Source organism: Ranitomeya variabilis, chromosome 2, assembly GCF_051348905.1.
Source record: "Ranitomeya variabilis isolate aRanVar5 chromosome 2, aRanVar5.hap1, whole genome shotgun sequence".
Classification (NCBI taxonomy): domain Eukaryota; kingdom Metazoa; phylum Chordata; class Amphibia; order Anura; family Dendrobatidae; genus Ranitomeya; species Ranitomeya variabilis.
In genome coordinates, this window is record NC_135233.1 from 358,895,436 (window position 1) to 358,911,017 (window position 15,582).

General features: G+C 45.6%; 1 protein-coding gene across 1 annotated transcript in view; it reads right to left on the reverse strand.

The window, feature by feature from the left end:
- The window catches only part of LOC143805906 (cytochrome P450 2C23-like), a 67,914-nt gene that overhangs the window by 30,303 nt on the left and 22,029 nt on the right, over positions 1–15,582 (reverse strand). Inside the window, exon 6 of the mRNA XM_077285660.1 lies at positions 13,158–13,299. Coding sequence (XP_077141775.1) covers positions 13,158–13,299 — 142 coding nt within the window. The remainder of the gene's footprint in view (positions 1–13,157; positions 13,300–15,582) is intronic.

The window sequence follows — 15,582 nt, forward strand, 5'->3', positions numbered from 1 at the left end:
TGTCCTGGAGTGGACGTGGTGGTGGACAGGTTACATCAGATTTGGAATCAGGTGGTGGACAATTTGAAGTTATCTCAGGAGAAGACTCAGCAGTTTGCTAATCGCCGTCGCCGCGTGGGTCCCCGACTTCTTGTTGGGGACTTGGTGTGGTTGTCTTCTCGTTTTGTCCCTATGAAGGTCTCTTCTCCTAAGTTCAAGCCTTGGTTCATCGGTCCTTATAGGATCTCGGAGATTCTTAACCCTGTATCTTTCCGTTTGGATCTCCCAGCATCGTTTGCTATTCATAATGTGTTCCATCGGTCGTTGTTGCGGAGGTATGAGGTGCCCGTTGTTCCTTCGGTCGAGCCTCCTGCTCCGGTGCTGGTGGAGGGAGAATTGGAGTATGTTGTTGAAAAGATCTTGGATTCTCGTGTTTCCAGACGCAAACTCCAGTATTTGGTTAAGTGGAAGGGTTATGGTCAGGAGGATAATTCCTGGGTGGTCGCCTCCGATGTTCATGCGACTGATTTGGTCCGCGCCTTCCATAGAGCTCACCCTGATCGCCCTGGGGGTTCTCGTGAGGGTTCGGTGACCCCTCCTCAAGGGGGGGGTACTGTTGTGGATTCTGTTTGTGGGCTCCCTCTGGTGGTTACTGCTGGTACTGGGTGACTTTGGTGGGTTGCGGCCTTTGGTTTCCACCTGTCCATCAGAGGCTGGGTGTTTCCTATTTTACCTGGCCTTTCTGTCATTTCCCTTGCCGGCTATCAATGTGTTCAGATGTGCTCTGTTTGGTTCCTGCCTACCTGCTCCCAGATCTTTCAGGATAAGCTAAGTGCTGATTTTCAGTTGTTTGGTTTTTTTGTCCAGCTTGCTTAGAATGTCTCTATGTTAGCTGGTTGCTCTAGTGGACTGAGGTTCTCCCCATGTGCCATGAGTTGGCACATGGGTTCTTGTAATCTCAGGATGTTTTTTTTTGATTAGGGTTTTTTGCTGACCGCTTAGTCCCCTTTTGTGTCATTCTGCTTTCTAGTTTTCAGCGGGCCTCTATTTGCTAAAGCTATATACATCATCTCTATGTGTGTGCCTTCCTCTCATTTCACCGTCAATACATGTGGGGGGCAACTATACCTTTGGGGTTAATTCCTCTGGAGGCAAGTGAGGTCTTTGTTTTCTCTGCAGTACTAGTTAGCTCTTAGGCTGGTGCGTGGCGTCTAGAACCAACGTAGGCACGCTCCCTGGCTATCTCTAGTTGCGTTTGTCAGGCGTAGGGCAGCGGTCAGCCCAGGTTCCATCACCCTAGAGCTCGTCCGATATTTATTATACTCTGCTTGTCCTGTGCTATCCCTAGCCATTGGGGATTCATGACAGTTAGGGTTTTGAACTGTAGCCTCTGGGAAATTGGAAGGCACTGAAGGGCCTGGCAGAGAGGAGAGGCTGGGGAATAACAGAGGGACAGTTGGATTACTTGGGCATCAGACTTTAGGATAGATTGGAATGGTGCAAGAGTGCTAGAGGGGAGGCCAGAAAGTAGAAGGTTGCAATAGTGGAGGCGGGAGATCATGAGGACGTGCGCAAACATTTTTGCAGTTTCTTGGAATGTATGGATCCTGGAAATGTTTTTGAGTTGCAGAGAGCAGGAGGAGGCAAGGTTTTGGTTATGTATCTTGAAAGAGGGCAGAGTCGAGTATCACCCCGAGGCCCCGAACATGCGGGACTATTTGCACCGGTGTGCTGTCCCGGCATTATACAGGCACGTGTCCCACAACATTACCAGTGCCCTCACAATGCTGTTATTGGGAAAGTCCACCTAACCACAGACATGTGGACAAGTGCTTGTGGTCAGGGACGGTACATCTCACTAACGGCACACTGGGTTAACATAGTGGAAGCCGGGACCCAGTCTGACCTTGGGATGGTGCACGGCCTCCCAACCCCGAGTATTGCGGGCCCTACATCAATCTGGGTTGCCACCACAGTCTACAGCTCCTGCACCTCCTCCTTTCTCATCCTCTTCGGCCTCCATCTCCGAAAGTAACACACCAGTCACAAGCTGGAAGCATTGCAGCAGTGCCTCAGGCAAGCGGCAACAGGCTGTGCTAAAGCTAATATGCTTAGGTGACAAACCGCACAATGATGAAGAGTTGTGGACAGCTCTGAAAGAGCAGGCAGATGTGTGCCTGACATCACTGAACCTACAGCCAGGCATGGTCGTGTGTGAAAATGGCTGGAGTCTGATGGCTGCTCTGTGTCGAGGCGAGCTCACACACGTGCCATGCCTGGCCCATGTGCTTAACCTCATTGTTCAACGTTTTCTGAAAAGCGACCCAGAGGTGCCAGATCTGCTTGGAAAAGTACGAGGCTCTGTGTACCCATTTTAGAAAGTAGGCTAGAGCTTCATCCGCCCTTGCCGTGCTTCTGCAGTGCTTTCAGCTTCTGGCTGACCGACTGGTATGTGATGTCCTCCCCATGCATTGGAGCTCTACATTGCATATTTTGGAAAGGATTTGTGAGCAGGAGAGGGCAGTTGCTGACTACCAACATCAACAAGGCTGTTGGTATTCAGTTCTGACTTCACACATAAGATCTCAGGAGTGGACAAAACCAAAACTTTGAGGAATTCACCAAGATGATGAGCGGCAAAGACACCATAATTAACATCTCCATCCTACTTCTCTGTGTTCTAATATTAATATTTATAGTTATTTATGTAGCGTCAACATATTTAGTTTCAAACACAACAGTCCTACGTAACAACGATAACAATAATACAATAATTAAAGGGAACCTGTCTCCTGAATTTGGCAGGCCCTTTTTTCGGTCCGATGGGTGGTGTTTTGGGGTGTTTTATTCACTCCTTTCCCGCTGGCCGCAATATCGTCTTGAAGTTGATTTGTTTTCCTTCGTAGAACACGCCTGCGCAAGGCAATCTTGCCTTGCGCATGCGCAGTATGCTTTGCCCAACTGCGGGCAAAGCTGAAAAGCATTAGTGCGCATGCGCCGGCGCACTATGTCCTGGAAGTAATTAGCCGTGTTCTGGGACATAGTGCGCCGGCGCATGTGCAGTAATGCTTTTTGGCTTTGCCCGCAGTTGGGCAAAGTATTCTGCGCGTGTGCAAGGCAAGATTGCCTTGTGCAGGCATGTTCTACAAAGGAAAGCAAATCAACTTCAAGACTATATTGCCGCCAGCGTGCGGCCAGCCGGAAAGGAAGGGGTGAATAAAACACCCGAAAACACCGCCATCGGACCAAAAAAAGGGCCTGCCAAATTCAGGTGACAGGTTCCCTTTAAACATAAATAAAACAACCCTGCTAACATACTGCTCGTGACAACTTACAATCTACAATGAGGTGGGAGAGATAAAAACTACAGGGGAATGTACTTACAATGAAGTATTTACAATTATATTACTGAGGTTTTTGCAAAAGTTGTGGAGGCCTGAGGACAAGGGGAGGAGGATAGCATGGTCAGTCATCCTCTTGGTGATGACATGGAAGTATCGAATGTTAGCAGTCTTGCACGCATGGCTGAGTTTATGTTCCGCTGCCTTTCCCGTCACCCTTGCGTTCTCAAAATTTTGGGTGACAGACAGGGAACACTGATTGGTGACACTTCTAGACCCACGCTACAAGGAGAATGTTATTTCTCTTATTCCAGAGGCAGAGAGGTGTACTGCAATGTTGGAGGACCATATGGCCCTTCTTGCTGAATTATTTAAAAAATTCCCATCTGAAAACACTGGCAGAAGAGGTCACAGTTCATTGGCCAAGCAAAGAGTACAAGTGAGAGAGACACAACTCCAATCCAGCAGAGGCAGTGGAACACTGACAAAGTCCGGGGAGAGTTTTCTCAGACCCTCCTATCGCCCTGGCCCTGAGGCGTGGGGGACTCTCATAAGGAGTGCTTTGTTTGGGAAAATGCTGAGGGCGTACCTTATTGACCATACCAATGTCCTCTGTCATTCCTCTGTGCCCTTTAATTATTGTTTTGCAAAACTGAACTAGAAGCATGAACTGTCTCTCTCTTTACTGCAAACCTACACTGTACTTACAGTCATTGAGCGCATGGTGCCTCGCTCTCTGGCGGTCACTGTGAACATGGCTCCTTGCTTTCTGGCAGTAATGCTTTTATTGGTGGCAGCATATGCCTTCGTAATACAGAGACAGAGTACATCACCGCCCAAGCGTTCACACTCTGCTCCTCAGACTTTCTATATGCGAAGTGACTGCCTCTAGGCAGAAGATGATGATAATGGTGGTGGTAGTAGTTGGAGCATTTAACACAGTCATGAAGCAGCCTTAACAACTTGAAAGAGAAGTATTTTTAACAAGATACCACACTGTTCGATATGTGGCCTGCATTTGTTAATTTTTTTTTAACTAAAATAGTGCTGCGAACTAGGGTAACAGACAGCAAATAAAGCTGAATGTAGGCCTGAATTCCACATTTTGTAGGCCACAAATACATCAGATGTCTGACAGCGATAACACACTGTTAAATATGTGGCCTTTTTATATTTTTTTAAGCTACATAGTGCTGTACAGAATTAGAGTATCAGACAGCAAAAAAAGGTGTACACCAGCCTACAATGACCAAACTTGGACCACGCAGATATATGAGGGCTGTCACGGAAATACCACACTGGCAAATATGTGGCCTTTTTATATTTTTTGAGGCTAAATAGAGCTGCATAGAATTAGAGTATCAGACAGTAAAAAAAGGGGTACTCTGGCCTACAATGACCAAACTTGAAGCACGCAGATATATGCGGGCGGTCACGGAAAGACTGGCAAATATTTGGCCTTTTTATATTTATTGAAGCGAAAAAGTGCTGAATAGAATTAGAGTATCAGACAGCAAAAAAAGGGGTACACCTGGCTACAATGACCAAACTTGGACCATGTAGATATGTGAGGGCTGTCATGGAAATACCACACTGGCAATATGTGGCCTTTTTTTTTTAAATGCCAAATAGTGCTGTATATAATTATATTAACAGACACCAGAAACAGTGGCAAAATGGCCTAAAATGCAAAACTTGGAGCACGCAGATATATGAGGCCTTTTTTGGTGAACTTAATCCCCCCCCAAAATAGTGGCACAAGGCTAGCCCACACAACTATGCCTGACAAACTATGATTTTTCAACAGGCCTCAGTCTGACAGAACAGACTGTATATTTTTGTTTTTTGGGGGTGAATTTTTGGGGAAAAAAATGCAACTAGGTATATAGTAAAGAAGCTGCAGCAACAGCAGACAGTTATGGAGCTTTGGGAAGGATCCAGTGGGAGCAATGGACGCACATACAGTGCCTGCAGGCCTTGCACTAATGTGGATATGCTGTGCCCTGCCTACCTAGTGCTGCAATATCGGGACCCACAAATTAGCCCTAAAAAGGACTGTTGGTTTCTCGGGAGTTGTGGATGTAAGAGTTGCAGACCTACACTAACTCTAAAAACCATGATTCTCACCCTATCTCAGCACCAGCTCTCCCTACTCTCTCTGAATCTGGAGATGAATTCGTTGAGCAGGGCGGCACCAGGTCTCTTATACTCAGGATGATGTTGTGTGGCCAAGTCATTCACTGCACGACCACAACAAAGATGGCTGCGGTATTTCATGGCCTGGCAGACAATCCCTACACCGTGATTGGGTCTCTACAGTCTGCCAAAAATGCTGGTTGGAGACACCATTTATTGCCGAATAAACCCGGAAATACTTGGTGCTCGCCGAGTACACCGAGCATAGTGATACTCGGGCGAGTAGCGAGCAGTGGCGAGCACATTCGCTCATCACTAGGAGGCACAATATGGCGTCACACAGAGAAAAGGATGAGGTTCGTGGTGTTGAAGCTGTCAGTACTTTGACAGCTCAGTGACCAGTCTAGGGTGTGCTGAGCTGTGGGCATTTTGATTGGCAGCTTGGCTGTCCAGTCTGAGACTGGGAGCTGCTGGCTGTCTCTAGGTGTTCATTGTCCTAGGTGATTGTCTGGCTACTTAGCTTTGCTGTTAGTACCCGACCACTGCCAAACATAGCTTCAACTATGTGTGGTTGGTTTTCTCTGTGCCTAATATTTTGCTTGATGATCTTTCGTTGCCTAACCTTGGACCTTACTATGATCATCCGTTTCTTTAACCCTTGTGTTCTGAACTGCTATTTTCCTGGTATTTTGACCTTGGCCCGTTACCTGACTATGCTTTTGTCTCTTCCCTCTGTTTTATTATTATTATTATTATTATACATTTTTATGGTGCCATTTATTCCATGATGCCTTACATGTGAAAAAGGAGCAGATATAGACAAATACATTAAACAAGAGCAAAAAACAAGGCACACATGTACATAAGGAGGGAGGACCCTGCCCGTGAGGGTTCACAGTCTACAGGGGATGGGTGAGGATACACTGGTAGAGTGTAGAGCTGGTTGTGTGGCAGTTCAGTAGGTTGAGGATCACTGCAGGCTGTAGGCTTGTCGGAAAAGGGGAGTCTTCAGGTTCTTTTTGAAGGTTTCTATGGTAGGTGAGAGTCTGATGTGTTGTGGTAGAGAGTTCCAGAGTATTGGGGAGGCACGGGAAAAGTCTTGGATGCAGTTGTGGGAAGAAGAGATGAGAGGGGAGTAGAGACGGAGATCTTCAGAGGATCGGAGGTTGCGTGTAGGTAAGTACCGGGAGACCATGTCACAGATGTATGGAGAAAGCTTGTGGATGGCTTTGTATGTCATTATAAGGGTTTTGAACTTTAGTCTCTGGGTGATGGGAATCCAGTGAAGGTCTTCGCATAGGGGAGAGGCTGGTGAATAGCGGGGAGACAGATAGATTAGTCGGGCAGCAGAGTGTAGGATGGATTGGAGTGGTGCCAGAGTGCTAGAGGGGAGGCCAGAGTGTAGGAGGTTGCGGTAGTCAAGGCTGGAGATAAGGGCATGCACTAGTGTTTTTGTGCTGTCACGGTCAAGGAATGCGCAGTATTATGGAGTGGTAATTTAGGAGCGACATGCGACTAGCTCTGAGCAGGTGGTAACTATACAGACCGCAGTTCCTGAGCTTAACACAACACTAGAAGTAGCCGTGGGATGTTCCTGTCACTCCCTGGACACCTCGTCACAGCCGGAGAACTAGCTACCCCTAAAGGTAGAAACAGGAAAGCTATCTTGCCTCAGAGAAAATCCCCAAAGGATAGGATAGCCCCCCACAAATATTGACTGTGAGAGGAGAAGGAAATGACATACGTAGTATGAAACAAGATTTAGCAAAGGAAGCCACTTCTAGCTATATACATAGTAAGGAAAGAACACTGTGCGGTCAGTAATAAAAACTAGAAAAAGTCCACCGCAGAGATATGCAAAAATCTCCACACCTGACTAAAGGTGTGGAGGGCAAAATCTGCAGCCCAGAGCTTCCAGCTTAGCTAAATAGATCCATACTGATAAGCTGGACAAATGAGCAAAACATAGAATGTGCTGAACAATAAAGTCCACAACAAATGGACTGCAAAAGGACAAGCAAGGACTTATCTTTGCTGAACTGGACAGAGTGTCAGGGAAATCCAAAAGAGCAGTGGTTCCAAGCAGGAACAATTGACAACTGGCATTGATTGAGGGCTAAGGCCAGACTAAAATAGCCGAGCCAGAAAGAAGATCAGTGGAAGCAGCTGCTAATGCTAAATCCAAGAAGCAGCTATACCACTCAAAACCACAGGAGGGAGCCCAAGAGCAGAATTCACAAAAGTGCTACTTACAACCACCGGAGGGAGCCCAAGAGCAGAATTCACAACAGTACCCCCCCCTGAGGAGGGGTCACCGAACCCTCACCAGAGCCCCCAGGCCGATCAGGACGAGCCAAGTGAAAAGCACGAACCAAATCGGCAGCATGGACATCGGAGGCAACCACCCAAGAATTATCCTCCTGGCCATAACCCTTCCACTTAACAAGATGCTGAAGCCTCCGCCTCGAAAAACGAGAATCCAAAATTTTCTCAACCACATATTCCAACTCCCCCTCAACCAACACCGGGGCAGGAGGATCAACAGAGGGAACAACGGGCACCACATATCTCCGCAACAAAGATCTATGGAAAACATTGTGGATGGCAAAAGAGGCTGGAAGGGCCAAACGAAAAGACACTGGATTGATAATCTCAGAAATCTTATAAGGACCAATAAACTGAGGCTTGAACTTAGGGGAAGAAACCTTCATAGGAACATGACGAGAAGATAACCAGACTAAATCCCCCACACGAAGCCGAGGACCAACACACCGACAGCAGTTAGCAAAACGCTGAGCCTTTTCCTGAGACAACGTCAAATTGTCTACCACATGAGTCCAAATCTGCTGTAACCTGTCCATCACAGAATCTACACCAGGACAATCAGAAGGCTCAACCTGCCCTGAAGAAAAACGAGGATGGAAACCAAAATTACAAAAAAAAGGCGAAACCGAAGTAGCCGAACTTAGCGATTATTAAGGGCAAACTCGGCCAACGGCAAGAAAGCCACCCAATCATCCTGATCAGCAGACATAAAGCATCTCAAATAGGTTTCCAAGGTTTGATTAGTTCACTCAGTTTGGCCATTTGTCTGAGGATGGAACGCCAAAGAAAAAGACAAATTAATGCCCATCCTAGCACAAAAGGCCCGCCAAAACCTGGAAACAAACTGGGAACCTCTGACAGACACAATATTTTCCGGAATGCCATGCAAACGAACCACATGCTGAAAAAACAATGGAACCAAATGAGAGGAGGAAGGCAATTTAGGCAAAGGTACCAAATGGACCATTTTAGAGAACCGGTCACAAACCACCCAGATAACAGACATCCTCTGGGACACAGGAGGATCCGAAATAAAATCCATGGAAATATGCGTCCAGGGCTTCTCAGGGACAGGCAAAGGCAAAAGCAACCCACTAGCGCGGGAACAGCAAGGCTTAGCCCGGGCACAAGTCCCACAGGACTGCACAAAAGAACGCACATCCCGCGACAAGGAAGGCCACCAAAAGGACCTAGCCACCAAATCTCTGGTACCAAAAATCCCAGGATGACCAGCCAACACCGAACAATGAAGCTCAGAAATTACCCTACTTGTCCATCTATCAGGAACAAACAGCTTCCCCACTGGACAGCGGTCAGGTTTATCAGCCTGAAATTCCTGAAGCACCTGCCGTAAATCAGGGGAGATGGCAGAAAGAATCACCCCTTCCCTAAGAATGCCAACCAGCTCAAGAACTCCAGGAGACTCAGGCAAAAAACTCCTAGAGAGGGCATCCGCTTTAACATTCTTAGATCCCGGAAGATATGAAACCACAAAATTGAAACGGGAGAAAAACAGGGACCATCGAGCCTGTCTAGGGTTCAGCCGCTTGGCCGACTCGAGGTAAATCAGATTCTTATGATCGGTCAAGACCACAATACAGTGCTTGGCCCCCTCAAGCCAATGTCGCCACTCCTCAAGTGCCCACTTCATAGCCAACAACTCCCGAGTCCCGATTGCCGACATCATAATTGCGTTCCGCAGGTGAAAACTTTCGGGAAAAGAAGGCACATGGTTTCATCAAGGAACCATCAGAATTCCTCTGTGACAAAACGGCCCCTGCCCCAATCTCAGAAGTGTCAACCTCAACCTGAAAAGGAAGAGACACATCCGGCTGATGCAATACAGGGGCAGAAGTAAATCGGCGCTTAAGCTCCTGAAAGGCCTCAACAGCCTCAGAGGACCAATTTGTCACATCAGCGCCTTTCTTCGTCAAATCGGTCAGGGGCTTAACCACACTAGAGAAGTTGGCAATGAAACGGCGATAAAAATTAGCAAAGCCCAAAAATTTCTGAAGGCTCTTCACAGATGTGGGTTGAATCCAGTCATGAATGGCTTGGACCTTAACAGGATCCATTTCTATAGACGAAGGAGAAAAAATAAACCCCAAAAAAGAGACCTTCTGAACTCCAAATAGGCACTTAGACCCCTTCACAAATAGAGCATTATCATGAAGGATCTGGAATACCATCCTGACCTGCTTCACATGAGACTCCCAATCATTGGAAAAAATCAAAATATCATCCAAATACACAATCAAGAATTTATCAAGATAATTGCGGAAAATGTCATGCATGAAGGACTGAAATACAGAAGGAGCATTAGAAAGCCCGAAAGGCATCACCAGGTATTCAAAATGGCCTTCGGGCGTATTAAATGCAGTTTTCCATTCGTCACCCTGTTTAATACGAACAAGATTATATGCCCCTCGAAGGTCAATCTTGGTAAACCAACTAGCCCCCTTAATTTGAGCAAACAAATCAGAGAGCAAAGGTAAAGGGTATTGGAATTTGACCGTGATCTTATTAAGAAGGCGATAATCAATACAGGGTCTCAAGGAGCCATCCTTCTTGGCAACAAAAAAGAATCCCGCTCCCAATGGTGACGAAGACGGCCAAATATGCCCCTTCTCCAAGGACTCCTTAACATAGCTCCGCATAGCGGTATGTTCTGGCACAGACAGGTTGAAAAGTCGGCCCTTAGGGAACTTAGAGCCTGGAATCAAGTCAATAGCACAATCACAGTCCCTATGTGGAGGAAGGGAACTGGACTTGGGCTCATCGAATACATCCTGGAAATCTGACAAAAATTCAGGAACATCAGAAGAGGGGGAAGAGGAAATTGACATTAAAGGAACGTCACTATGTACCCCTTGACAACCCCAACTAGTCACAGACATCGATTTCCAATCCAACACTGGATTGTGTATCATGTAAATTATGCAACACCAGAAAACGACAATCTTCCTGATGTGCTGGAGCCATGCACATAGTCAACTGAGTCCAATACTGAGGTTTATTCTTGGCCAACGGTGTAGCATCAATACCCCTCAAAGGAATAGGGCTCTGCAAAGGTTGCAAAGAAAAACCACAGCGCCTGGCAAATTCTAAGTCCATTAAGTTCAGGGCAGCACCTGAATCCACAAATGCCATGACAGAGAAAGATGACAATGAGCAAATCAGGGTCACAGACAGGAGAAACTTAGGCTGTACAGTACTAATGGTAACAGATCTAGCGACCCTCTTAATACGCTTAGGGCAATCAGAGATAGTATGAGCTGAATCACCACAGTAAAAACAAAGCCCATTCTGACATCTGTATCCCCTCTGTTCCACTCTAGTCAGAATCCTATAACATTGCATAGGCTCAGGACTCCGCTCAGAGGATGCTGCCATATGGTGCACCACTTTGCGCTCACGCAGGCGCCAATCGATCTGAATGGCTAGAGACATAGATTCGCTCAGACCAACAGGCGTGGGGAACCCCACCATAACATCTTTAAGGGCTTCAGAAAGACCCTTTCTGAAAATTGCTGCCAGAGCATCCTCATTCCATTTAGTGAGCACAGACCATTTTCTAAATTTCTGGCAGTATAATTCTGCCGCTTCCTGACCCTGGCACAGAGCCAACAAGGCTTTTTTTGCATGATCCACAGAGTTAGGTTCGTCATACAATAATCCGAGCGATTGAAAAAATGCATCTACATTAAGCAATGCCGGATCCCCTGACTCAAGGGAGAATGCCCAGTCCTGAGGGTCACCACGCAGCAGAGAAATAACTATTTTAACTTGCTGAGTGGGGTCACCAGAGGAACGGGGTTTCAGAGCAAAAAACAATTTGCAGTTATTTTTAAAGTTCAAAAACTTAGATCTATCCCCGTAAAAAAAATCTGGAGTAGGAATTCTAGTCTCTAAGGCTGGAGTCTGAACAACATAATCTTGGATACTCTGAACTCTTGCAGCAAGCTGATCCACAAGAGAAAACAGACCCTGAACATGCATGTCCGCGCCCAAATCCACCCAGAGATTAAGAGGAAGGAAAAAGACAAAACAGACTAAAGAAAAAAAAATGCCTCAGAACTCTTTTTCTGTTCCTTCTTTTGAGATGCATTCAAATCATTTTAGGCCAGTTGTACTGTTATGGACTGGTAATTTAGGAGCGACATGCGACTAGCTCTGAGCAGGTGGTAACTATACAGACCACAGTTCCTGATCTTAACACAACACTAGAAGTAGCCGTGGGATGTTCCTGTCACTCCTTGGACACCTCATCACAGCCGGAGAACTAGCTACCCCTAAAGGAAGAAACAGGAAAGCTATCTTGCCTCAGAGAAAATCCCCAAAGGATAGGATAGCCCCCCACAAATATTGACTGTGAGAGGAGAAGGAAATGACATACGTAGTATGAAACAAGATTTAGCAAAGGAGGCCACTTCTAGCTATATACATAGTAAGGAAAGAACACTGTGCGGTCAGTAATAAAAACTAGAAAAAGTCCACCGCAGAAATATGCAAAAATCTCCACACCTGACTAAAAGTGTGGAGGGCAAAATCTTCAGCCCAGAGCTTCCAGCTTAGCTAAATAGATCCATACTGATAAGCTGGACAAATGAGCAAAACATAGAATGTGCTGAACAATAAAGTCCACAACAAATGGACTGCAAAAGGACAAGCAAGGACTTATCTTTGCTGAACTGGACAGAGTGTCAGGGAAATCCAAAAGAGCAGTGGCTCCAAGCAGGAACAATTGACAACTGGCATTGATTGAGGGCTATGGCCAGACTAAAATAGCCGAGCCAGAAAGAAGATCAGTGGAAGCAGCTGCTAATGCTAAATCCAAGAAGCAGCTATACCACTCAAAACCACAGGAGGGAGCCCAAGAGCAGAACTCACAAAAGTGCTACTCACAACCACCGGAGGGAGGCCAAGAGCGGAATTCACAACAGCGCAGATCCGGGAAATATTTTTGAGTTTGAGACGGCAGGAGGAGGCAAGGGCTTGGATATGTGGCTTGAAAGAGAGGGCAGAGTCGAGGATCACCCCGAGGCACCGGGCGTGTGGGACTGGGGAAAGTGAGCAGCCTGTGTTTACGACGTATCCTCTTGGATTTTTACCTCAGATCCTTGACTATCCCAACTCATGTCTTGTCTGTGTGAAATGACTCAGCATCATATTTATGTTCTTTTATTAAGCAAATGAAACACAGATAATATTTAAATTTTCAATATGAAACTCCTAGGCTCCAATGCAAAATCTTTAACTAGATCCCCAAAGTTACCAGGTACCCTGATGGGCAATTCAAAAGTGCTACCACTACTCTTGCCATGATGCTATGAGAGGACTTTATTAAATTATATAAAAATACATTAAAATTATTACCTTGTATTTCTGGATATTTCATGAGTATAAGAAAACCATATCTCAGAGTCAAACTTGTCGTCTCTGTTCCAGCACCGAATAAGTCTGTTATTGTTGCCTGTAGATTCTCCTCACGAAATTCTGTATCTTGATTCTTTTTTTCCTACAAAAAATAAATAAAACTCACCATTATTTTAACCCTTTCTGACCTCGGACGGGATAGTACGTCCGAGGTCAGATACCGTGCTTTGATGCAGGGCTCCGGCGGTGAACCCGCATCAAAGCCGGGATATGTCAGCTGTTTTGAACAGCTGACATGTGCCCACAATAGCGGCAGATAAAATCGCGATTCACCTGCCACTATTAACTAGTTAAATGCCGCTGTCAAACGCAGACAGCGGCATTTAACCGGCGCTTCCGGCCGGGCGGCCGGAAATGAGCGCATCGCCGACCCCCGTCACATGATCGGCTTCTGCAGAGTAACCATAGAGGTCCTTGAGACCTCTATGGTTACTGATTCCCAGTAGCTGTGAGCCCCACCCTGTGGTCGGCGCTCATAGCACACCTGCATTTCTGCTGCATAGCAGCGATCTGATTATCGCTGCTATGTAGCAGAGCCGATCACATTGTGCCAGCTTCTAGCCTCCCATGGAGGCTATTGAAGCATGGCAAAAGTAAAAAAATGTGAAAAAAATAAAAAAAATATAAAAGTTTAAATCACCCCCCTTTCGCCCCATTCAAAATAAATCAATAATAAAAAAAAATCAAACCTACACATATTTGGTATTGCCGCATTCAGAATCGCCCGATCTATCAATAAAAAAAAGCATTAACCTGATCGCTAAACAGCATAGCGAGAAAAAAATTCAAAGCGCCAGAATTACGTTTTTTTGGTCGCCGCGACATTGCATTAAAATGCAATAACGGGCGATCAAAAGAACATATCTGCACCGAAATTGTATCAATAAAAATGCCAGCTCGGCACGCAAAAAATAAGCCCTCACCCCGACCCCAGATCATGAAAAATGGAGACGCTACGAGTATCGGAAAATGGCACAATTTTTTTTTTAGTTTTTTTTTTTAGCAAAGCTTGGAATTTTTTTTCACCACTTAGAAAAAAAATAACCTAGTCATATTAGGTGTCTATGAACTCGTACTGACCTGGAAAATCATAATGGCAGGTCGGTTTTAGTATTTAGTGAACCTAGCAAAAAAGCCAAACAAAAAACAAGTGTGGGGCTGCACTTTTTTTGCAATTTCACCGCACTTGGAATGTTTTTCCTGCTTTCTAGTACACAACATGCTAAAACCAATGATGTCGTTCAAAAGTATAACTTGTTTTGCAAAAAATAAGCCCTCATATGGCCATATTGACGGAAAATTAAAAAAGTTATTGATTTCAGAATTTTGCAGAAAGGTTTGATTCATGGTGAATATATTTTCTGTGAATCATGACACTAAAAAGCCTCTAATTGCCCAGAAAACGTGTATAAAACTGTGACATCTGATAGGACTGTTTTGAACTGTATTTTGAGGTTTATAAAGCCTTAGTAATGTCCAAGTGACCTCAATCTTTCTCTCTAGGAAAAAACAGATGGTAACCGGTGGTAACTAACTGCTGTATTTGAGTGATATGTACCAGTCTAATATTGAACTATTACAGCAACAAAGTATACAAAATATTTTTTTGCACAATTCGCATATTAGAGATTTTTCTTTAGGATGTAAAAAATGTGGCTTGCCCATCTTACTTTGCAAGAATCACACTTTCTATGACTCACAAGCTATGGATGCAGTATTTTCTATTAGTATCAAAAATAACACTGTGGGGTTTCATATTGCCCTATTTTACAGAAGGTAAAGAATTAAAAGAAAGCCTTTGATCAAGGTTCTGTTACTACAGATTATCACATATCAATCAATTCGCAGTCACACTGAATACAGGTCCAGCACTTCACTGTATATCACTAGCACTCCAAATCACACTTTTAATTTACATTAAAAACTTGTGTATAAGTCGAGTTTTTCAGCACATTTTTTTTTGTGATGAAAACGCCCCTCTCGGCTTATACACAAATCACGGTACAGAAAGCCGGTGGGGGAGGGGGGCTGTGAAGCAGCGGGTGCCAGGAGCCAGCGCACACATCATACTCACCTACCTGCTCGCCCTCGGTGCTGGCACTGCATCTCGTTCCAGCCGCCGGCGCCTGCCTGCAGCTCTTCCAGTGCTCAGCAGTCACGTGTTTCTGCTTATTAAGGTGATGAATATGGACATGTCTCCACTCCTATAGGCGTGGAGCGCATATTCATCACCTTAATGAGCGGTATAACGTGACCACTGAGCACAGGAAGAGCTGCAGGCAGGCGCCGGCGGCTGGAACGAGATGCAGTGCCAGCACCGAGGGTGCGCCGGTAGGTTAGTATGATGTTTTTGGTTTTTTTTTCA